Source organism: Drosophila busckii, chromosome 3R (genome assembly GCF_011750605.1).
Source record: "Drosophila busckii strain San Diego stock center, stock number 13000-0081.31 chromosome 3R, ASM1175060v1, whole genome shotgun sequence".
NCBI classification, from domain to species: domain Eukaryota; kingdom Metazoa; phylum Arthropoda; class Insecta; order Diptera; family Drosophilidae; genus Drosophila; species Drosophila busckii.
The window spans coordinates 20,750,636-20,775,599 of NC_046607.1; the positions used below are offsets into that span (position 1 = coordinate 20,750,636).

General features: G+C 31.4%; 2 protein-coding genes across 4 annotated transcripts in view; one reads left to right on the plus strand and one right to left on the minus strand.

Moving 5' to 3' along the window:
- Window positions 1-121: 121 nt before the first annotated feature.
- Window positions 122-8,259, minus strand: LOC108603148 (putative inorganic phosphate cotransporter). Of its 3 annotated transcripts, none has more exons than XM_017991695.1 (4): window positions 8,239-8,259; window positions 1,709-1,866; window positions 1,519-1,655; window positions 122-1,467 (listed from the first exon to the last, which is right to left on the minus strand). In XM_017991695.1, exons 2-4 carry the CDS (start codon window positions 1,737-1,739, stop codon window positions 211-213), a joined length of 1,425 nt encoding a protein of 474 aa, XP_017847184.1. In that variant the 5' UTR covers window positions 1,740-1,866; window positions 8,239-8,259; the 3' UTR covers window positions 122-210. The 3 variants fall into 3 exon arrangements, with proteins under 3 accessions (XP_017847184.1, XP_017847183.1, XP_033150085.1); XM_017991694.1 differs by lacking the exon at window positions 8,239-8,259 and adding an exon at window positions 3,897-4,273; XM_033294194.1 differs by lacking the exon at window positions 8,239-8,259 and having other exon boundaries at window positions 1,709-1,927.
- LOC108603146 (ras-interacting protein RIP3) overlaps window positions 4,668-24,964 on the plus strand; it is a 79,012-nt gene continuing 58,715 nt past the window's right edge. The window contains exons 1-3 of the mRNA XM_033294028.1: window positions 4,668-4,939; window positions 5,585-5,759; window positions 22,491-22,544. The gene's annotated coding sequence lies outside the window, so the exon portion shown is untranslated. The remainder of the gene's footprint in view (window positions 4,940-5,584; window positions 5,760-22,490; window positions 22,545-24,964) is intronic.

A 24,964-nucleotide genomic window follows, 5' to 3' on the forward strand; every position in this document is an offset into this window, starting at 1 on the left:
TGCTTATTAATTTATTAAAAAATTATACAATTGGCTGCTTTTAGTTTTTATTTGTTAAAAGTTGATACAAAAATATTTAATAATGCAAAATTTGTGCTACTTAGTGTAGAAATTTTTTTTTATGAATGCTAATTAAGTAATTGCTTACAAAACTAAATTAGTAAGTTATAAAATTTGAACACAGCGTCTAGGTAGTTGCTATAAATTGAACTATTGCTGCAGCTGCTTGAGCTCAAGCTTGGCGCCTTCAAAGTCGCGGGTGTCGTCATCAAGCTGTGGTTCAATGTTGTTCCAAGGCTGCGTAACAGCTGTGCCCCATATGAGGTAGACAACATTGCCTAGAAATAAAACCAGGGCAGCTATGCTGAAGACCAATTGCCACTCACTGCGCTCGCTGGGATGTTTCACCAGCAGGCCAACAACTAAAGGTGTAATGAGAGCTACCAGATTGGTAAAGGTGCTTAGAATGCCAGCCAAGATGCTGGCATGCACTGGAGACAGATCAATGGTGTTGAGTTCGCTGCCAATGGTGGCAGCGCTGCTGACGCCGACGCTTAGCGTAACCAAAGCTAAAGCCAAAGGCTGCTGCGTGGACTCAACAAAGCCCAGGGCCAACATTATGGCCGCTGGAGTCCAAAGCGCAATGCTGTTGTAAGTTTTGCGCAGCGCAGTCAAGCTGAGGCAGCGACGTCGCAGCAGCAAATCAGCGGCAAGCAAATAAACATAACACATGGCCCACATAAGGACAAAAGGCAGCGCAGAGTAAAGCGCATTGCTTTGCATGCGCAGACCCAAAACGCCGCTTAGATAAGCGGGCAGCTCCGTTTGCATTGTGGCCAAGCCCCAAGTGTCGGCGCAGCGCGCGCAGAGCAGCGCATAGAAGGGCGGTGAGGTAAAGATGCCGCGCCAGGGTATGGCCAACTGACGCTCGCGTCTAACGCTGCGCTGCAGATCGCCCACAATATAACGCTGCTCAGCTGCGCCAATGCAGCGCGACTCCTGCGCACGATTTGCGCCCAGCAGCAGCCAAAGCAAACACCAAACAAAACACAACGCGGCGGATGCGTAACTTATGCCAGGCCAACCCAAACTGGAGCTCGCTAGCATGCCAGCTGCATACATGGCCAGCACATTGCCACAATCGAAGCCTGTGTAAGCAAAAGCGCCCAGACGCGTGCGCTCCACTTCAGGCGCCCAATTGGCCAAATGCTGATGTATGCAGGGCAAAGTGACACCGAAGCACAGACCCTGCAACCAGCGTATGGCACAATAAGCGCGCCAGCCTGCCACATAAATGCACTGCGGCGTCCAGGCGCTGAGCAGCGCAGAGCCAAAGCTGCCGCCGAACAAAACGCACTTGGCGCCAAAGCGTTTGCATAAATAGCCGCCCAGAAATTGCGTCAGCGCCGAGCCCCAATAAAAACTTGAGAGCACATAAGACTTTTGCACCTCACTCCATTCAAAGTGCTGTAATTTAGCTTATTTAAACAATTGTTTTATTTTATATTTAATACTTACTGGCAGCGCTGTGCTATTTCCACTTTCTTTTGTCATTGCCACCACAGCCACGCCCACATTCAGTTGCAGTATCGTATTGACAGCCAGTCCCAGAAATAACAGCAACGCCTGCAAGTGTCGCAGCCCCAGGCGTGGCACTATAAAATGCAAATTTTTCACAGTCATTGCCACACATGCCACACTCACTCACCTTTCTCCAGCTCCAGCTGTGTATCAACCATTGCCGCCGCTGTGGCAATCTTTGTGCCTGACACTCCACTTAATTGTCAATGATGCAGCAGCGTCAACCAAGCGTGGCGCTTATATTTAATTTATTTAATATGCCTCGTCTGTGTTTTTATTGTCGCACTGTAATCCAAATAATTAGTGCAATTGTTAACAACAATTTGTTATTGAGTTGTCAGCGTTAGCAGCCATTGAGTTGTAATGAGTTTTTAATGTTTATTTAATGCTTTTAGTTGAGTTTGTTTATCAAATTTACGCATTTTAGTGTATTTATATTTTATATAAAATCTATATAATTTTGTTATTTTTACTGCTTTATTTCTCTTTAATTTTGTTCATTTTTTATGCCTTTCTACATTTTTTTTTTAATAACTTCTGTCCATCTGCATGTTTGAGCGCCTATTTCGCAGCAACTATAAGAGCTAGAGTAACCAAATTTTGCATATAGCTGCTCATATATCCTACCCCAAACGCTTTTATTTTATTTTATTTTTTATTTCCTGCCCCTCCTCGCTATACGAAAAAAACTGATTACAACGTAATTAAAAAATATAAATAGAAAATCTGACTAAATCACAAATCATGTTTGACAAATGACAGATAAATTTCAGAACGATCAGATAAATAACTTAGGAATTATTTACTTTTCAATTTTCAATATATATATATATATCGCTGCCTTTGAATTTTTTTTTTTTTATATTTATTTTATATTTATATTTTTTATGCATGTGATCTAGTCAAAGTGTATACAATAGTTGGCTGCGCCCAACTTTAATGCGTCCACTTGTTATGATAGCTTTTTTTTAATAATTTAAACCAATTTTTTAAGTTAAGCATAGATGTATTGTTTATTTTTTTAAACATTTTCATCAGCTGTTAGGCTGAAAATTTGAAATTTCTATAGAAATCAAAATATGCTACATCTTTTGCTTTAGGACATGTTTAGGTTTGAGAAATGGAATTTGCTGCAACTTTTTCATAAACTTTTTTGCTTAAAAACTAAAATTCAGAGACTGGCAAAAATACAAAATCCCAGCTGAAAGTTTTTACTGCCAGTTATGCATACATGCAAAAAGCTGAACTCAAAAAGCGTTAGAGAGCTTGTTTGTTGTTTAACATTGAGCGTAGAGTGGGGTGGGAGGGGTAAAAAGAGATTTGGATGCACAATGTGTAAATTTGTACGATAATATCAACGAAAAAAATGCAAATCTCAGAATTTACAATTGTAGCTGCGCAGCTAACAAGATACTTGCCATACACAGATACAGATACGCACACACACACACACACACACACGCACACATGTGTAGACAAACGGATACGCAAACATTTTGCAAATGCAAACTATGCTCGGTCTTTGTTTTTGTTTGTTGTTGTTGATGATTTCGTATGCCTTTTCAATTGTTCTAAAAGCTGTCAATACAACAACAACAAACGGACATGAACAAAATTGTAAATCGTATAAAAAGTTGGGGGTGGGGATTGGGCCGTCTAATGCCGCATATAACAACAATACAGAGCCCGAACGACAACAATTGCAATTGCAATGGCTGAAGCATATTTTTGAGGCCCATGCAAATATTTGCACATTCGAATTTTTGTTTACATTTTAGTGCAAATTTTGCAAATTACTCGCATAGCCCCGCACCCAACTGCAAGCTATACAGTTATATATATAGTTATATATATACACCCCCAACTATAGCCACACAATGTATATATGTATTAAATTTTTTGTTTGTCGTGCTTGAGCATTTAATTTAAGTAAATCTGTCGCATGTGCAAGCGCATGGGTGGCGCCTAGGAGGGGTTTTAATAATAAAATTAAGCACTCATTGTTTGTATGTGTATTTGTTTAAAACACTTGCTGCTTATATGCTTTGCTCGCCCCCTTTTGGCGCCGCCACTGCTCAGTTTCTAATATTACATTTTCTAGCGCACATATTAAATACAAATAGTTAAACAACGCATGCTACATACATATATTTATTATAAAAATGCGCACAAAATGTTTTGCGTTTTTTTTAAGTTTAAATAACAATTTGATTGTAAGAATTTGTTTTAGTATAAAGTGTGTAGGCGCCAACACTTGCCAAATACTAAACTATGCATACAGCAACATACAAATACACATATACACACATACATACACTATTTATTTATATTTTCAAGTATGCATGAACAAATACAACATTGTTGCGCGTTTTTATAAATAATAAAACAAACACTGCAGCCAGTAACACTGCAAATAGTTAACGCTTTTTTTAACACAACTTTTACTGTCAACTTTTTTATATTCTTTGTTACGTCTGTTTTAATTCAATTTATTGTATTATTTGCACTAATCGCGTTGCTTTTGGCTAATTGTTGCTCGTACGTTTGTTGCTGGCGTTTTGTTCAACTGCGCTTTGTTTATGCGAATAAGTTGTAAACGAACGCTGCCAATCAATTTAAATCTTGCTTAATGAATTCTACGTTTTGTAGCTGCTGCCCAGAACAATGGTCATGGAAATTTTTATGGAAATATAATAGCAACGGCTACAGTTGATTGATTTGTTACGGCGCCTGTCATCTTGACAGCAAAATTACGCTTAAATTTATTGCTAATTGTTTTATTATTTATAAGTTATGTTGAGTGTAAACAAACGCGTTAACTTTAAATATTAACGCTTATTTGCACGCTTGCAATAGCTAACTGCTATGTAACGCAGCCTAAACAGCTGATCTGCAGTTATCGTGAGCAGCAACACAACACGCAACTGCAACATGTTTGATCGCTAATGCGCGCTCGCTTACACACGCGCGCTGCACTATTGCTGCACTGCTCACAGCATGTTGGCTGCTTGTCTGATAACAATTGCCGGCTACGATCGATTGTAGCGAATCGAATTTCAACTTGTTCTTCAGTTTGTTATCGAAGGCGAACGAGTGCCGATCGTACTGCGGGTGTTTTTTAAAAATTATAAACAATAAGAAAACGCGTAAATATTGCAAATAGAATTCGCGTGGACAAGACGTGCAATCGAGCAAAGCGCGCAACGCATAACAAAAAAGAATCTGCAATTGTTTAAGAAAGCGTGTAAACGATTTAAAAAGTTTTGCAAAAAGAAAAAAAACAACGTGTGTTGTATGCCGTGCGATAAAATACAATAAATAGTGTGAGTTAAGTGCAATAAATAAGGCAAATTAGTTGGTAAATAAGATAAAAAGAAAATTTAAGTAAAATGCGCTGAGTCGGCGTGTGCGTGCAAGAGAATAAATACGGATGCGTGTATGCGTGTGTGTGTGTGTGTGTGTAATTAAATTGTTTAAGCAAGCACCAAACAGCAGGCAGCGCGTTTGTTTAACTATTTGATTGCGGTAACAACAATAACAAAAGATGACGCGATAAAACAACAGATAAATTTAATACGTCATAAATATTATAAACAACAATAGCATTTGATGCTAATGTCAGTGTCATTTTACATTTGATATTTGTTACTCTTTTTTGCTTTTGATTTCGGTTCTTTTTTTTATTAGTTGTCATTTTTGTGTTTATCTTTTAGTTTGCGCGTCCTTTTAGCTCTGGGGCAGTGAAAGAGAAAAGCGCGCGAAACTTTTGACTGCCTATCAAACAGTCCTCGCCTACACCTTCTTTACCTCACACCCACCCCCATCCCGCTACGTATTCTTTTTTTGGCATTCTTATTGCATTCCCCACGTGCGTTTCGTGTTTTTGTTTGTCTCGCTACCGTCTCGCCGCCTTCTTTTAAACATTTGTATGTATTTGTAACTTACAACGCTCGCTCTCGCTCACACACACACTCACGCTCTCTCAATCGCGTTGTAATTCCAGTGCCTTAATTTTAAAATTATCTGCGTAACGTCTTAATGAACGTGTTGAAAATTAACAAAGTGAAAAAGTAACCAAAAAAATAAAAAAAAAACCAAGGCAAGCTCAAGTTCAAAAAAAATTGTTCAAGTCATCGATACCAAAAGCAACAACAACTTTAACTGTTGCGCTACGTTTTGTAAGTTTCTTTTTGCATACACGTTTCTTTTAGCTTATTTACACACATTTTTATTTACTGATATCTACTTTACTTTTTTGCCTACTTCTTTGTATTCCTTACACACACATACAAACACTTAAGTACACACATACATGCATACATAATGTTTGTGCGTATTTACCCTGTCGCCCTCAAAATCCTCGTCTGTTTGCTACCCCTACTCGTTCCATATACAAATTATATATACATATTTACATAACTACATACATACATAACTCTTTGCTCATTGTCAACGGTTATTTTTTTTATGATTGCGCGCCTTGCTTATTTCCACTCCCTTCTAGTTGATTTTCTTGTTGGCAAGCTTCACCTTTTGTTTAGCTATCTACGCGTCTTTTTTATCCCTGCAGCTGTATTTCAAGCATTTCTTGTATTTTGCGTGCAATGTAAACAACAAAGTTATAAACTTTATTTTCGAAACATTTAAACTTGCGCAAGTCTCTGCGATTTAATAAGCTGCAATATTTTAATTTCATTTTAATTGCAAAAAAGTTTCATATTCAAGGCATCAAGTCAGCTGGCTTGTTAAACAAAGAGATTGAACTGGCACAAAATTCAATAAATTTTATTTTAATTTTATATGTTATTTTTATTATTAACAAAATTTAGTTTTAATTAATTGTTTTAATAAGTTCCACAAAATTGTTTCGTTTTGTTCTCAATTTGTTTCATATGCTTTTACCTAAGTGTATCTCTGCCTCGAACTGCCTGTTGAGCAATTATTGCTAATTCCTTAACCCACCACCAATTGCCATAACCACCAGCTACATAACTGTAGCCATAACAATACTAAACAAAAAAAACCTCACGCACTTCAGCTCAAAACAAAAACTCGGCTTATCTTTTTTTCAACGTTGCTCATTCTCAGCTCAAACTGCGCTCAGTTGCGCTCGCTCTCACTCTCCCGCTCTCTCTTGCGCTCGCTCAAAGACGCGTTCATTTTCATTTTCATTTGCTCAATAATTATTACCTTTGCTTCCTTTTCAATGCATGTTATGTGTATTTGCATAATTCCGCTGACTCATTGCTAAGTATATAAAGTTTTATTAACAAACTATATACAACACGTTGTTGTTTTTTTAATACATAGACCGCGACGCTGCTCTTGTATCTGTTGCTGTTGCCTTTGGCTTCGGTTGCGGTTTTTTGACCACACGCACAAATTTTTTAACGCCGCTCACTTTACTAGTCTGAGTTTGACTGTTGACTGGCCGCGTTTTGTTGGTTTTCCATTGTGTTGACATTTTCGCGCATTCGCTCCAGGGAGGAGGAGTGCGTGTGTTTCTAGCTGTGGGTGTGAATATCTCACTCTCTCTCTCTCTCTATGAAGTGTCAGGCCTTTCAACTTTTTTTCGGGTTACGTTTTGTCAGGGGCTCGTTGCTGATAGCGTGTCAACACCTAAACTTAAATATGCTACACGGCAATTTATTATTTGCTAAAATTGTAACTAAAGCATTGCTAAATTCTTTTGATTATTTATTTTCGAAATTTATAACTATGCAGCCCTGGCAACTTAAGCGCTGTTACTGCTGTTTACTTTTTACTTAAGCACACGACGTTATGCGTACTTAAATAAATTGAAATCGATAAGATTATATATAAATTAGAAGTTTGAAAACTGTTACACTCAGAAAAAAATTGCCTAAAATGAAAAAACTAAACTTTGTTATAAATTAAAGCTATTTTAATTGAATTTGAATGTTTAAAAAATAGTTTTATAAAAAAGCTGCATTAATTTCTTAAATATAATTCTAGATTTCAAAAACTTGTTGTTGAAAAATGTTTCTCCAATTTAATGTACATTTTTTTTGGCTGTGTATACAAACCTATAACTATAGTAACTATACAACCGACGCCGTTATTTTGAATGGAGCTTTACTTATAGCCTAGCTGTGATTATGCAGCTATATATCGCCCAGTTGTAACAACAATAACAATTGTTGAGGCAACAGCAGCGTGTAATTTGCAAAAAACACACAAAAAGTCGTAAAAAAATATCAAATTAACGTCTGGAGCGTAAGTTGATTTTTAGTCAAGTGGCTTTAAATAGTTTTTTCCAACGCAGGCTATAAAAATCGAAAGTATATATAGAACCCGCATAAAGTTATGTTTGCTTTTTTTATGGTTTCATGCAATTGGAACGTCTGGGCGCACAAATGAATTTTCTCAGAAAAGTTAACTAAATTAATTTCACTTTTTATGTGTTAAAAGTGTAAACTTTATCGATAGCAAACAATTTACATGCCACACAATCAACATTTGTGGGACCATTGTCAAGGTCGTAGATAGTAGCTTGAAGTGGGCTGAGTGGGGGGCGCGCGCGCATTTGTAATGTGCAATTAGCGATAAACAATAAAAAGAGCTGAAAACACGTTTTAGACTCTCACACAAAAACAAGTTATGATTCATTTTCGAACGCGAGTTGAAGGAACTTACCTACAAATTAGACTTAATTTCTTATACGCAACCAGTTTGCGGTTCTTTTGTTTAAACATTTTCAAAACATTGCAACAATTGCAGCTTTAATAGCAATCAAAAGCATTAAGCGTTTAAATTTATGACGACGTCTACACAATTTACAAAATTATTATTATTTTAAGCATCCCAGTGACTTATCGGCGCAACGATCTTTCTCACAATGCCGGCCCATCACTTGCTCCATATTTGGATACAAATACAACTAAAAGATACAGTATCTATGTGTGTGAGTGTGCGTTTGTGTGTGTGTGTGCAAAGTTCTCTTTTGTGGAGTTACCCTACCCTCAGTTATACATGAACGCGTTTAATAAATTATCAAGTTGAATGCCCAGTTTTGAAATTTGACCTTGAGCACAAATTTCGGGTTCTGCCCTCTCTTTACTTTACTCTTTGTATATCGTAAACTGTGCGTGTGTGTGTGTGTGTGCGTCTGCTGAATCAGTGTTGCCAGATGTTGTGCACACAAAAAAAGCTAAATTCGAAGCTAAAGGCGACAATTATTTATAACTTTTCGGCATTTTGCAAGCTTGTGACTTTTATTTGATTTCACAATTTTATAAAATAAGCTAAAATAAGCTAGTCGCTATTTATTTATTTATAATACGTAACTTTTCGTTATTTTGCAAGCTTGAGACTTGATTTCACAATTTCATCGGTTAGACAATAAATTTACGATTCTATGCAGAAAGTCTAGCTAAAAATCGAAAAAAAGAAGCTGCTATAATTTTTGTGCTTATAAAATATATTTTATTCATAAAACGAGCACATTTATTATTGAAATATGCTTTTAAATGTGCTTGACTTGTATTAATTTTCAAAAATATGCTAAATCTAGCTTGAAATAAGCTTAGCTGGCAACACTGGTCTGCTGATTGTTTGTTTGTGTGTGTGTGACAATCTTTTTGTATTGTGTGTTTAGTTTCTTTAAGCTTCGTTGCTCTGCTGCTCAGTAAGTGAAACTACAAGTAAAACTCACGCACTTGGCTTAACTTAATTAACGCAAGCATACAAATTAACTAACGCACATGCGTAACCTATGTACAAAAAAAATAGTCATAATTATATATACATACAAATTTGGTATACGCATGAATTTGATTAATGTATATATTTTTTTTGTATAAAATTCGACTCTGAACTTGGCTTTAATGCTTGGTAAAATAAATTGGTTTTCGTAGGCCGCCGCTCGTTTATCACTTTGCAAACCGGTTAGGCCCTTGAGGTTTTATTATAAGAGAGTTGCCCTTGATTATGTGTACAGCTCGTCTGCATATTGTAGCTTCAAAAAAATTATAGCTATTTGAACATTGAAAGTAACCATTGTTGCAACAATTAAAGCTTTATTAAGGCGAGTATTTTGAATACAACAATGAGTTTTAAGTTAACTTTATTTATGAAAAAAAGTATGTTGAGGCTTAGAATTAATGCAGCTAACAAATCTATGCTTTAAATTATTATTTAGCATTTGTTTTAAATAAGCTTTGAGCAATTTTTATATTTATTTAGCTAAGCACAGATTCAAAGGCAATTTGAATTTTCTTTGAATACAACAATGAGTAGTAAGTTACTTTTATATACAAATAAAAAGTATGCTGAGGCTTAGAATAATTATAATTTATTTATTCTAACAAATCTATACAAAAATATAAAATATAAAAATATAAAATCAATACAAAAATAATAAAATATAGCTAAGCACAGATTCAAAGGCGAGTAAATTATGAATTTTTTTTGACAGCAATGAGTTTTAAGTTATTTTTATTCAAAAATGCATTATAAATTATTATTGTACATTTTTTTTTAAATTTTATTTAAATTTTTATATTTGTTTAGCTAAGCACAATCTTCTTTGAATACAGCAATGAGTTTTCAGTTACTTTTATATTTGAAACTTAGAATTAATTTGCCTACAAATATGTATTATAAACTATTATTAGGCATTTTTTTAAATTTTCTTTAAGCACAACAATGAGTTTTAAGTTACTTTCATATAAGAAAAAAAATCTATACAAAAATGTTTTATTATTATGTTTATTATATTATTATGCATTTGTTTTGTATAAGCTTTGAGTAATTTTTATATTTGTTTGGCTGTATTATAAACTATTTATTGCTTGTTAACTAAGAAAAATATTTTTAACTGCATTAATGTTAAGCCAGACAGCCAACAGTTTGTACGCTTATTGTTTATATACACAGGCTACTTAATATTACTCAAAGTAAAAACATTTATGCTAATCAACTAACTCATGCTGTTAGATTTGCTTGCCAACCAATATAAATAGCAAAAAACACATATAATAATAATAATAAACACATGCAAAGCAGCTGTCGAGCACAAAATATTTATTGATATTTGACATGATCGATCAGCAAATGTGTGGGTGGTTGGGAGGTGCTAACGGCTTGGCACTGATGAGCCAATTTGTTAAGGTGTTGAAAATATGCAAATGTTGTGGCTGCTGCTGCTGTCATAATATGAAAGATTTTCCACCACTAATAGTGGGGCCAACAAATGATTAACAACAAATGACAGCTTGGCTGAGAACTTTTGCTATCTGTGCGCGTCGCTCGCTATCGCTCAAGCCTTTTGCTTTTGCTTTTTATCAGAGTGCACGTAAATATAAAAAATTAAGTCTACATAATACTAAAATACCACATGTGTGTATATGTATTGGTGTTGCACGTTTTTTTTTTTATTATTGATAGGCAAGCGGCGCCGACAGCTGTGCGAGAAAATTTCTTTGTATAGTGTATGAGAAAAATGCAATATATTAATAGCAACATATATGTTGTTAGTACAAGTAAAATTAAAGCAACATTTTTTGCAGTGTATTAACAAATAAATGCACATTAATTCGTTTCAATATCAAATTTCCCACAATTTATTTCACTATGGTTAGACTTTTATTGCTAATCTTGTTAATTTTATTGCATTTTAAATTAAATTATTAATAAATTTTGTTAAATTTAAATTATTGTATAATTTTAAGCAATATTTTTTGCAGTGTATTGACATATAAGTGAAAGTAATGCACATTAATTCGTTAATCAATATCAAATTTCCCACAACTATAGTCAAGACTTTTATTGCTAACAAAATTTCAGTGCTCCACTCTTATTTATTTTATTGCATTTTAAATTAAATTATTATTTAATTATTGTTAGTTAAAGTTAAATTATTGTCTAATTTTTAGCAATATTTTTTGTAGTGTATTAACAAGTTAGTAAAATTAATGCGCATTAATTCGTCAAATTTCCCACAATTTATTCCACTATGCTCAAGCCTTTTATTTCTAACAAAATTTGAGCGCTCCACTTTTATTTATTTTGTTGTTAGTTAAATTTAATTTAATGTCTAATTTTTTTTGCAGTGTATTTACCAAATGATTGTGTTGTAATATGCTGTTGCCATTGATTAGACTTATACTATATATGTTGGCTATATCTGCTGCCTGTTTGTAGCTGTCCTATTATTATCTATAAATGTTTTTTTAATTAATAACACACAAAAAAATTCAACAATTTATTACATTAATGCAAAATTTTTGCTTACACCATTTATAATTAAATTAATTCACATTTATTCGTTATGTTTCAATATCAAATTTCCAACAACTTATTCCCTACTCTTTATAATTTTATTGCACATAAACCAAAAAACCGTAAACAATTATGCTGTCTATCTAGATATTCAAAACTTATTTGATATGTTGACCATTTCACACATACTTGCGCACTTTATTGTTTATTGTTGATGCGCTCAACTGTAAACCACACACGACCACTAAATTAAATGCGATGATCAAACAAATAAACTGCAAATAAACAAAAAAAAAAAAAGAAAACCAAACTAACAATGCCTCGTTTTTCCACATAAATGTTTATATATATATGTGTATATTTATATATGTATTTAGCCACATCAAAAAGCAATATATTTCACTATATAAAATACAACAACAAATATTTGTACTATGCTCTATGCGCTGCTGTGTGAACATTTTGTGTGCCGAATTGTTTTCTATATATTTTTATTTTGTTCACACTTGCTGCGCTAGCTTTTTAGCTGTCTTCTTCTTCTTATATATGCTATCTCTGTCATGCTCAATATGCCGAGCTTGTCGGCTTTTTGAAATGATATTCAAAACATTTTCCTTACACGTTTTGTATATTTTTTTTTTGTTGCTGTCATTTTCACAATAAATTATTGGCTCTATGCATATTTCCTGTCTCACTCTACAACAAAACTTGCTAAATGTGCAGTCACCCACGCCAAAACACACACACACACACACACACACACACATACACAAGCTGTCAGTTACACACACACGTACACACACATATATGTATTATACTCAAGTGTTGTGTCTAAAGCAAAATCTTTTAACATTTCCTTCCTTTTTGTTGTTGTTGTTGCCAAATGCATTTTCATACGATTTTCGAACGACTATCCCCAACTAAAATATATATCTTACTATATGCCCTATCTCTCTATCTCTCACACACTCTTCTGTCTATCTCTGTCTCTTTCTATTACTTGCAACGCGCCTATGCCTGCATTTGTTTCTTCTGTCTCAAACTCTTTATAACCTTGATATATTGTTATATTTATATATAAATCTAGTGTCTCATATATCGAAATTGTTTTGTTCTCTTTCGATTCTTACAGGCCCAGCCCAGTCGTTTAATAATTAATCAAATAAAAAAAAAACAACAACAGCGCATTATATTAATTTTCATTTAAATCTTCGATCAATTATTTGTTACATTTAAAGTGAAAAGTCAGCGCCCCGCCCCGACGACTATAAATATAAACAAATGCTATATATATATAGAATTTTGTCAAGTTTCAATTTCAAATGAAATTACTGCTGTGTATTTAGCAACAATTTATTTATTGTTACTACTACTGTCTTAGTGTGTGTGTGTGTTTTATTATTTGTTTGCTGCTGCCTGCACAATTACTATAAATTATTTGCATTCAGTTTTGCTGCATTAAACTATAAACAATACCAAATATACCAAAACGGAAAGCTGCCTCCAACTCTGCTACACGAACGTGCCCCAGCAAAAACAAAAGCCGGCTCACATGTGTGGGTTCCTCTAAAGTGGGTGAGTAAGTCAAAAAAAAAAATCAGCCCAACGATTTCGCTCTCTCTCTCTCTCTCTCTGTCTCTCTCTCTCTTGCTGTTTTATTTTAATTCTTATTATTTTTAGCCAGCCAACAACATCTGCCTTTAACACATGTGTGTGTGTGTGTGTGTGTGCATAAAAAGCAAACAAACATACAAACTCAATTATATTATAAGTATGTAAGCTATAAATTCATTCATGCATTTGACTTTGACAATAAGTCAAGCCTTGCTGCTGCCCTTTGCGTGGCTTTCGTTTCTCTGCTCTCTTCAGTTGACTTGTCAAGGCATTTATGCATAATTTTTGCTTTATATTGCATGCACAGTGCGTTAATAAAGTCTATGCACTGAGAGAAATAAAGTATGCTGCAAAAACTGCGCCTAAAGTTGCAAATAAATTGCTGCAAAAATTAAAAAAGTTGGCAGCAGCTGCAAGAAAGTTGCAGATTAATTGCTATAAAAAATTAAATAAATTAAGCTTTGTGCTAATTGGCTAAAATATTAAAAATTGTTGGCATTGAACATTCTTTTGCAGCTAAATTGCATTAAAAAATTGTGTAAAATTCTCTTAAAAGTTACACTGGCATAAAATTTTTAACTAGCTATTAATATTTCTGTAAACTTTTATGTCTATGCATTAAATAAACAAAAAACTGAAAGAACTTTGTGCTAAAGTTGCAAATAAATTGCTGGAAAAATTAAAAAGTTGTTGGTAACGAAGCTGAATGAATTTTGCGCTAGGGTTGCAAATTAATTGCAATAAAAATTAAATAAATTAAGCTTCATGCTAATTGTTGGCATTGAACTTTTTTCTAAATTTGCAGTTAGATTGCAGTAAAAATTTAAAAGTTTTTGGCTTGGAAAATGAAAGAACTTTGTTCTAAATTTGGAGATCAATTGCAATAAAAATTAAATAAATTAAGCTTTGAGCTAATTGTTGGCATTGAAATTTGTTCTACATTTGCTGATAAATTGCAGTAAAGATTAAAAAGTTATTAGCTTCGAAAATTAAAGAACTTTGTTCTAATTTTGCAGCTAAATTGCATAAAAATTTAAAAGAAAAGTTGGTAAAACCTTTTTAAAAGTTACAGAAATTCAAAAATTGTTCGAAACATAAGATTATCTTAGCTATTATTATTATTTCTTAGCCTTTCTTTTTTAATGCACAGTTCGTTAATAAAGTCTATGCATAGAGAAAATAAAAAAAAATGTCAGCAAGGCTGAAAGAATTTTGTGTTAAAGTTGTAAATAAATAGCTAGAAAAATTTGATATTGAATGATATTTTGATCTAAAGTGAGGTTCTCTAAAAAGTTACCCTGGACGAAAATTATGAACTAGCTATTATTATTATTGTTATTATTTTATGAGCCTTTCTATATTAATATTCATGCACAGTTCGTTCATAAATTCTATGCATAATTCAATAAAAAAAATTGAAAGTACTTTGTGCTCTGAGCATAAAATTATGCACTAACTTTTATTATATAAACTAGCAGCTCACATCACACTTATGGCACTCAATTTCTTTAAGTGTAGCATTAAATATATATACATTGCTTTTATGTATATAACGCTACTCTGCGCATTCTTTATGCCTCTAACCCATGGGCTATAATTTTTAGTGACACTGCTAACCGACTTTGCATGTTAAATAGAATTTTGGTATTTAACCCATGTCTTGGGTCTTGCCTTGACACTGACTGTCAACTTCATTGCTTTTCCTTGCTCTTCTTCTTCTTCTTCTTGTTAGTTTAACTTACTAAACTCGTGTCAAACGCACTCTCGAGCCACATCATCATCATTATTAAAGCCACACTTTGAGCTAAAGGCGTAGAGCAAACTTCAACTCGAGCCACTTGGCAGTTATTATATTTCATGTGTGTGCGGCAGCTTCATTATATGCAACAGCTGCAAGCAATAGCTAAACTTGATGCTGCTGCTGTTGCAAGTAGAAAAATAGTTGCAACAACTAAATGGCTGCAAGCAATGAAATGAATTTGCAAAGCAAGTTGAGCGAGGGATTTGATACATTTTTATTAAACAGCAGTTTATTAAAATAATGAATAATATGAAACTTTAGTATAACAGTTGAATATAATAAATTATGCATTAAATAGCTGCACTGTTTGCTTAATACATTAAATTAATGATAAATGACATAAAAGTTTTAACCAAATAAAAATTAAAATTAATTTTAAATTTTCTATAACTTTAATAAAGGATAATTTAATAAATTTGTGTATTTGGCATAAAAGTTTTAACCAAATAAAAATTTAAATTAATTTGAAATTTACTACAACTGAAATATAGAATAATTTTAATAAATTTGTGTGTTTATCTAACTAACTAATTAGCTATATATTTATATATCTAAACTGCTTGCTTGATCTGCTAAATTTGCTATCTCTATTTTATTTGCTTAACTCAAGCGCATCGCGTGACTTTTTGCCAAATCAAATTGTAAATATGGCGCTATAGTATTTAAAATTATTTTTGCACCTACTTAGTATGCGCGTGGGCGTTTGCTAATCACTTGTACTACGGCAATTGAAATGTCAGCTGGCTCAATTGAAATAAATTTGAAAGCAGCGTAGCAAATAAAGCGACACTTGCAACTGAGAAAGATTTCTATGCTACAGCTACAATCTGTTGCTCATTTATTCAACTATTTTCCTTTTTTTTGATGTTCGAATGCACTTAAAAATTTTGTGCTGCACACAAAACACAAAATGTGTCTTCGGTTGGCCATTGAAACTTTTTGGCTCTTGTCAACTTGAGCGCAACTGGGAGCAGACAAATAGCATAAATGTATATATAGTCCATATATATATGTCTCTTCACCACAGCACACATGTCAACTTGTTGAAATGAGAGTCGCGTGGGACCAGCGCGTTCTCTATATAATAATAAAGCAGCTCTATATACAAAAAAAGAAATAAAGCTGAGCTAGCAAATTTATCTAAGCTCAGTGCGTTGCTATTGTGTTACTATTTTGTTTAAATTTTTAGCTACGCAACAGTTTTGGTTTAAGCAAAAATTCATAATAAATAATAAACATGCGCTTAAGTTACATTTGCAAATTCAAAGAAATAAACAATTAAAAGCAAAGCTCAGCGAGTTTTTGTTTACACAATTCTTAAAGCAAATAATACAGTTATATATTCATATATAATATAAGTAGCGCTTAATTAATATGCTAATGAAATTAAATTTAGTAAGAAAGTTTGCTGCGTATACAAAGAATAAATAAATAAAATATGCTAATTATAATATTATAATAAATATAGCTTAATTAATGTATTTATTTTATTATAATAATAAAATACATTAATCAAAATTCTTTACAAACAATGTAGTTAAGATTAAATACTTTTTTATTTATTTTTATAGTTATTAAGCAAAAGTTCGTTATTTTTAAATGAAAAATAAATAAAATACAGCAATAACAACTCATTATAGATAAAATATGTTAAGCAAAAAGCGAACAATTATAAAAATTTGTTATAACTTATTTTATTTATTATTTATTATTTATAAATAAAATACAGCACACATTTTAGTTCAGCTAGCAACTTATCAATGTATTTCATTATATTATAGATGACTTTTATACTGTTTTTATTTATTTATTATTATTCATAAATAAAATACAGTAATAAAACTCATTATAATATAAATATAGCTTAATTAACTTATTTATTATTTTTTTACATTATATTTATGCAATTTTTGTCACAATTTTAAATTTCTTTAGTTAAATTTAGAAGCTTAAATTTCCCACTAGACTTGCCGCTTGCTGCTTTTTGTTTTAAAAGCCATTGAGAGCGAACTTAAAACTCGCCAAGAGTATTTAGCAAATTAGCAGCTGGCAAAGCGCTAAACGAAAAATTGGCTAGAGCATTGGGCATACACCTGTTGCCAATTGTAAGCTTCAAAAAATATCATTAAATTTCACTTAAGCCAGCAGCACAAAAGTTAAGCAACTGCCAGTGAAAAAAAAAAATGGAGCAAAGCAAAAAATTGTGACTTAGTTTGCTGCTTAAGATTTTTTCTTTTTTGTGTGGCACGCGTGCTGTTGATGCCACACGCTGCATACTGAGCGTGTTGATGTCTAGGCAGCTGCAGCTTGTTTCCAGCTTGCCACACCACCCCACTGTGGCAGTGTCTGTTGCACGTTGTTGTTGTTGTGGCTGTGCGTGCGGCACTTTGCGCTTTCGACCCACATTTGTTGTTTGTATTTTTATTTTTTTTGTTGCTGCTGCTGCTGTGTGGTCGCCGCGTTGGATTTTCCGAGGATTTTCACAAGTTGTTTGTCTACGTTTTTATATGTTTTGTATTTAAGCGAAATGCTTGCGCATTCTTCTCAGCCTGGAATGCGGTCTGGCTATGCTTTTGCCTCTTGCCGCGGTCAACACACTGCCCTGCTGAGATTTTTCAGCTTCAGTTTTTTTCGGTCTCTCACTCAGTGGCACAATTTAAATTAAGTTAAATTTGCTTTTGCATAATGCACTCGGCTGTGGCGCCTTTGGTCAAGGCGTTGACGTCTCTCTCTCGCCTTGGCTTGTTCTCGTTTTCGTCGTGCCCCTTTGTGCTGCAAGTGTTAAGGCATCTGAGCAATTTTTACTTACCATACACTCAGACATGGCAAATATGCAGCTTAAGCATTTCTTTCGGTTTATTTATGATGGCAATTCGTATTTAGCTGCATGCAAGTGACGCCAGCGTCTGCCACATGCAACCTGTTGACACCCCAAAAGAATTTCAGACTTTGTAGTATTCAGTTCAGTAAAATAAAACAACACGTAGCACTGTAAACTAATAAAATTATTAAGCAATTTTAATTCTTAGCCATTTATGAATGAATTAAATATTCTCAAATATTCAAATATATAATTATTTTCTATCATTTAAATTGTAAAGTTTGCTTAAATAAAGCAAAATCTTAATTTTGTGTATGATAAGTAAAATATAACAACACATGATAATAAAATAATTAAGCAATTTGTTTCTTATTCAATTATGAATGCATCAAATATTCTCTTTAATATTTTTTGCTACATTTGCCTACAGTAAAATATTTATATAAAATTATTTTCTATCATATATTGGCTTAACTAAAGCAAAATCTTAATTTTTGTGTATGAAAATTATTTTCCCTGCATTTCCTTAATTCGTTTTATTCAATTATGAATGCAACAAATATTATCTTTCATATTTTTGGTTACTTTTTTCTACATTAAAATATTTTTATATAATTATTTTCTATAATTTAAAATGTAGTTTGATTAAATAAAGCGTAAATGATTTTAAAATCTTAATTTTGTGTACTCAAATATATTTCACTGCATTTTCTTCAATATTTTTTAAAATGTTTGTTTCATTTGTCTATATAAATTATTTGCTTGCCATTATTTTAAACATTTTAAATATTATCTAAAATATGAATGAAAAAAAAATATTCTTTTTATTTTATGAGTGTGTTTATTTATGAATTTTAACTTTTCTTTGTATATAAAAATATTTTTCCATGCATTTCTTTAATTCGTTTTCATATTTTATTGCATTTGTTTATAAACGAATATTTTTTTACTATTATTTTGTTGCATTTCTAAATTTAAACATTTTAAATCTTAGCTAAAATATGAGTTATACAAAATATTCTTTTTATTTTATTAGCGTGCTTATTTTTGAATTTTGAAAATATTTTTCACTGCATTTCTTTAATTCGATTTAATATTTTATGTCTATTTGTTTACTATTATTTTGTTGTATTTCATATATTAAACATTTTATAGCTTAGCTAAAATATATATAAAATATTTCTTTACTATTATTTTAGTACATTTTTGAATTTTAAATTTGCTTTGTAAAATATTTTTCACTGCATTTTGTGCTTTACTTTTATTACCAACTAAATGATTTCCATCTGTCAACTTGTGCTCGAAATGTAAAGCACAATATTTTTTTAATTGAAAAATCTATTTGCTACATTTTGTTGCCTTTTTGTGCGCCTTGCATTCAAATGATTGAAAATAAATTTCGAATACTTCAAATGACAAGACAAACATTTTTAGTTTGACATATCATTTCTTGGTCTGCTAAAAAGATTTCAATTTTAGTTTTTAGACACAGACATACGCATTTTGGTCTTGACTTGTCTTTTGTCACTCTGCGGCGTAAATAAGATGAAGATGATGATCAGCAGTTTGTCTGGCCGCACACGCGTATTTGACGAATTGCCAAACATGAGGCGCATCTACAGCCAACATATGTTTTGCCAAAATAATTGAGAAGCAGCGCAGTGTCAATTTTTTTGTGTTGCGTACATTTAATTTCAAGATTTGGAAGCGACGCTGGCAAACAATTGGCAAATTGCCCATAAAAATTTATCAAAATAATACACAGAGCCCTTTTGGCCAAGTGGCTGCTGCTGCTGCTGCTGCTGCTGCTCTGCTCGGCTATCTCTATGACAGGCAAGTGTCAACGCTCTTTGCACTGCTGCTGTATGGGTAATTGCCATGTAAATCAAGTATGCAAAACTTGTGCTAAATAGGCGCAAAGATTTAGCTAAGCATGCAAAAGATAAACATGCTGTCATGTTGAGAGTGCACGCTTTATTGTTTATATTGTTATTGTTGTTGTTCTTGTTGTTGCTGTTGCTAGAGCTGCTGCTTAAAGTGCTCAGCACTCAAGCAGACAATGAACTAACAACTACAACAATAAGATATATATATATATATGTATAAGTGATGACATCAGTACAATGTTTCTATGTGTGTGTGTGTGTGTGTGCCGACACTCACTTGAGCGCTCGCCTCGTTGTCCATATGCTGCCTGTCTGCTGTCTGCCTGGGCGTTGTACATTTTTATCAATTTAACTAATAAACTGCATTGTTCTGTAGCTTATTCTAATTGTTGATACCCTGTAGTATAGTTATATATAACTAACATATAGAAAAGGTAAGAAAAGTTGAGCTATAGTAGTTAGACAAAAGTATTTTGATATCAATTTGCTTTTTATAGAATTCAAAAATATAAAATAAATTACCTTACTATAAAATATATTATAAAAATATGTAAAAAATATTTTTATAAATGATATATATAATATAGTTATATATAATAGCTAGGGTCATTGCACTGTTATTTCTGTTAATTCCACAATTTACTTATTGTTTAAACAAAAATATTTTAAATAAAAAAGAGACAAAAGAAAAAAATAAATGCACAAAAATAATAGAGAACAAATATTTTGCTGTAGACAAATTTAAAAAAAAATTTAAGAAAATAATTTTTTAAATTGTTGAAATTTAATTTCAAAATTATTTATGCTGTTTAGCTGTAGGTTATATTCACAGAGTCTAAACTTTTCCTTCTTTTGCACTACCAATAATGTGAAAAATTATTTTTCCCTTACTATATTGACATGAATCAATATATAATGTAATGAAAAATATTTTGCTGTAAACAAATTAAACAAAAAAAATTAACAAAATTTTTTTTCATGCATATTTTGTTAAGATTTTAAAACGTTGATTTTTAAGCATAATTCAAATGTAATGTAGTGAAAAATATTTTTATAAATGCACAAAAATAATAGAAAAGATATTTTTCTGTAGGCAAAATTTAACAAAATATTTTTTAAATCGTTGATTTTTAAGCATAATTTCAAAATTATTTATGCTGTTTAGCTGTAGGTTATATGCACAGAGTCTAAACTTTTCCTTCTTTTGCACTAATAATAATGAGCAAATATTTTTCCCTTACTATATAGACATGAATCAAAATATAATGTAATGAAAAATATTTTTAAATATTTTTCTGTAGAAAAATTAAGCAACCAAATTTAACAAAATATTGTTTCATGCATATTTAGCGAAGATTTTAAAACGTTGATTTTTAAGCTTAATTCAAATGTAATGCAGTGAAAAAAAATTTTATAAATGCACAAAAATAATAGAAAACAAATATTTGGCTGTAGAAAAATTCAACAAAAAAATTTAAAATATTTTGTTCATGCAGATTTTGTTAAGATTTTTAATTCTTGATTTTTAAGCATAGTATCGATATTATTTTATGTTTTTTAGCTCTATTATATTGATATTAATTCATAGAAAATTCATAATGCGCATACATAAATCAAATCAATTAAAATACAATTAAAAAGATTATTAACAATTGCTGATTTATTGTTAGATAGTTGCTACTTGATAGTTGACTAACATAAGCTTAAGTAACTCACTCATAGCTATTTATTAGTTAACAGTTATCAACAAAAGATAAGTTCCAAAACGCATAAATTAAAATGCAATTAAAATAGCGCTACAAAAAGCAGTTTAAACTAAGTAAAGGCAGCATATTGATAGTTTTATTTATTAATCGATGCTTGACTATATTATAGGGTATGCTGCAGTCACGCTTAATTAAAGCTTTAATGCTTTTTATGCTTAATCTTTTATGTATGTGTGTGTGACGCTCATTAAGCTGACTAATAGCTTGTGGGTTGCCATTAAAATCGATAATAATTTACAGAGATTTTGAGCAAGGCATATAACAAACGAATGAGTTAACCTCTGTACACATTATGTGTATGTGTGTGTGTGTGTGTGTGTGGGCTAGTTGAAATGTTTGTTGTCGGTCTGCAAAAGGTAAATAACAACAAAGTTATAACAAATTAGATAAGCGGTTTATTAACGTAGATACCAGTCATACATATGTGTGTGTGCATGTGTGTGTGTGTGTGCAGCACAAATAATTTACACATGTATTTTGGGCGCTTGTGTAGCAAATTTCCCACAGCAGTTAATAGTTGCTAAAATGTTTGTGAATTGTTAAAATGTAGCTGAAGTTGTATTACAATTAATATTGCTTATTTTAATTAGCAGCAAGCACTACGCTATATATAACTTTAATTTATAAAGACATAAAATTATGTACGCTTTGTTTTGTTTATACATGTGTTGCGTCTTTTGTTTACAAAACTGAAGAACATAAACAAAACATAAATATGTAGCTAACTAAATTGAGTATTTAATTAAATGTCTGCTGTTTTTTTATTTTTATCATTTTAGGTAAGTTGTTTGTTTTTGGTTATTGACAGCAGCGCGCTTAGCATGAACCAAGCTGTAAGTGTTGATTTTATTATTAATTTAACTAGTTTAAGCATTGAATGCATTGAAATTGTGCAGAGCAGACAGACAGACATATTTGACTATTTGATCTGCTGCTGCTGCCAATTTCCTGCCATTTGGCAATTGCATTTTAGCCAGGCCAAGTGTGTGCTTGCTTTTCATATTTAAATCTATTTTATTTTATTTGATTTGTTGCTTCTATTGGCAATTGTATTGCCAATATTTGTGCAACAATTCGTTGCTTCAAATGCAATTTATATGCATTGCGTATACGCAATATGTGCGCCACTTTAAACATAAATACGCAGCTTTGTTTACTTTAGCGCTTGTTATAAATAAATTCAATTTTAGTTGCTGCTACTTTAATGTTTATGTCGTTTTGATGTCTTGGGCTACAGCCTATGCTTATAATTAGACGCTGCTCGCTGTTGGTCATAAGTCAATAGTTAGCGACGTTTTAATGGGCCTTGTAAATCCAAGCGCTAATGAAAAATTATGAATTCATGTTGCTGGGCGCAGCATTAGCAGCTAATTCATGTTTATGCTCAACACACACACACACACACATAGACAGCTACTGTGGCAGCTTTTCGTCAGCCACGTGTCTAGAATCAAAGTGAAAACAGTTTGTGTTGAAGTTGCAGCTACAAACGTTCGCCTAATTGAATTATATATTAATGTAGCATAGCTCATAGTACATGTGCTAAGTTTAGAATGCATTTAATTTTCACTTTGTTATTAATGGCGCCGCTCGCTCTCGCTATATTTATAGTCCAAAATTTTATATATTAGTTTAATATTTTTGAAAGCATTTTTTCGCAAGTCGTATTTTTAATGTTCTGCACGTTGTGGGAATTAAAAAGAAGCGCGCGCAATAAAATAAGAAAATGCCAAGACAACAGTTTCCCAGAAATTAAATAATCCGCTTGGCTAGAGCTGGGAATTAAAATTCGAACGAAATTTTTGAGCAATGTAGAAAAATTCTTTAGATAAAAATTAATTCAATTGGCAAAAGTTTTTATAAATTTTAAAGTATAAAAATTTGCTCAAATTTCACAGTAATATTAGACAAAAATTATAGAAATTAAATTTAGAAAATATTTATAAATTCTATTTATTTTAATATACACAAAAATTAGGAAATTTATTGTATTAAATGTTAGAAAAATGTTTATAAATTTATTTCACAGTAAAATAGACAAAAAATAATAGAAAATTAATTAGAAAAATTTTAATAAATTTATTTCATAGTAATATACACAAAAATTAGGAAATTTATTGTATTAAAATGTTAGAAAAATGTTTATAAATTTATTTCAGAGTCAAAAGTTAATAAATTTAATGTATTAAAATGTTAGAAAAATGTTTAAAAATTTATTTCAGAGTAATAAAGACAAAAGTTAGTAAATTTATTGTAGTAAAATGTTAGAAAAATGTTTATAAATTATTTTCAAGTAATATACACAAAAATATTAAATTTATTTAAGTTAAAATGTAGAAAAATGCTATAAATTTATTTTTCAGTGTAAAATAGACAAAAAATTAATAGAAAATTAATTAGAAAATATTTATAAATTTATTTCATGGTAATATACACAAATTAGTAAATTTTTGTAGTAAAATGTAGGAAAAACTGCTTATAAATTTTTTCAGATATATAGACAAATTAATAAATTTGTTGAAAGTAAAATGTTAGAAAAGTTGAATTAAATTTATTTAGAGTAATATAGAAAAGTTAGTATATTGTAGTAAATGTTTATAAATTATTTCGTTAATATAGACAAAATGAAATAAATTTATTGTAGTTACAACTGTTAGAAAAAGTTTACAAACTTATTTCAGAGTCAAAAGTTAAATAAATTAATGTATTAAAATGTTAAATGTTTCACTTGCTAGCAAACTTTACGCAAAAGTTAGGTAAATTTTATTGAAGTAAAAATGTTTATAAATTTATTTCAGAGTAATATAGACAAAAATAAATAAATTTGTTGTAAAATGTTAGAAAAATGTTTGTAAATTTATTTCAGAGCAATATAGACAAAAGTTAGTAAATTTGTTGTAGTTTATAAATTATTTCAGAGGAATATAGACAAAAATGAATAAATTTGTTGTAGTAAAATGTTAGAAAAATGTTTATAAATTTATAAACTGATAAAATTCGATTTTTGCCAGCTCTATTGCCAACTTATATGTTTATAGCAAATTAAGAAAAATACAAACATGATTTATATGACAGTTTTATACGCTTTGAAGTGTTCATAAGCATATTTAAGGTTCATGTTTTTAAATAACAACATTTTGTTGCCTGGCGCTTTAATTACCGGAAATGTTGACAAAGAAAAATGCAAATTGTTAGCAATCAAACGACAAATGATTTGTAGTTGGCTTATTGCAATTTGCCACATTAAGTAGAC

Excerpts from the sequence above, each read along its gene's own strand:
- LOC108603148 (XM_017991695.1), bottom strand. The coding sequence starts at position 1,739 with ATGGTTGATACACAGCTGGAGCTGGAGAAAG. Across the intron at positions 1,656-1,708 it reads ACAGCTGGAGCTGGAGAAAG|TGCCACGCCTGGGGCTGCGA; the intron begins GTGAGTGAGTGT and ends TGCATTTTATAG. Across the intron at positions 1,468-1,518 it reads GAAATAGCACAGCGCTGCCA|CACTTTGAATGGAGTGAGGT; the intron begins GTAAGTATTAAA and ends GCTAAATTACAG.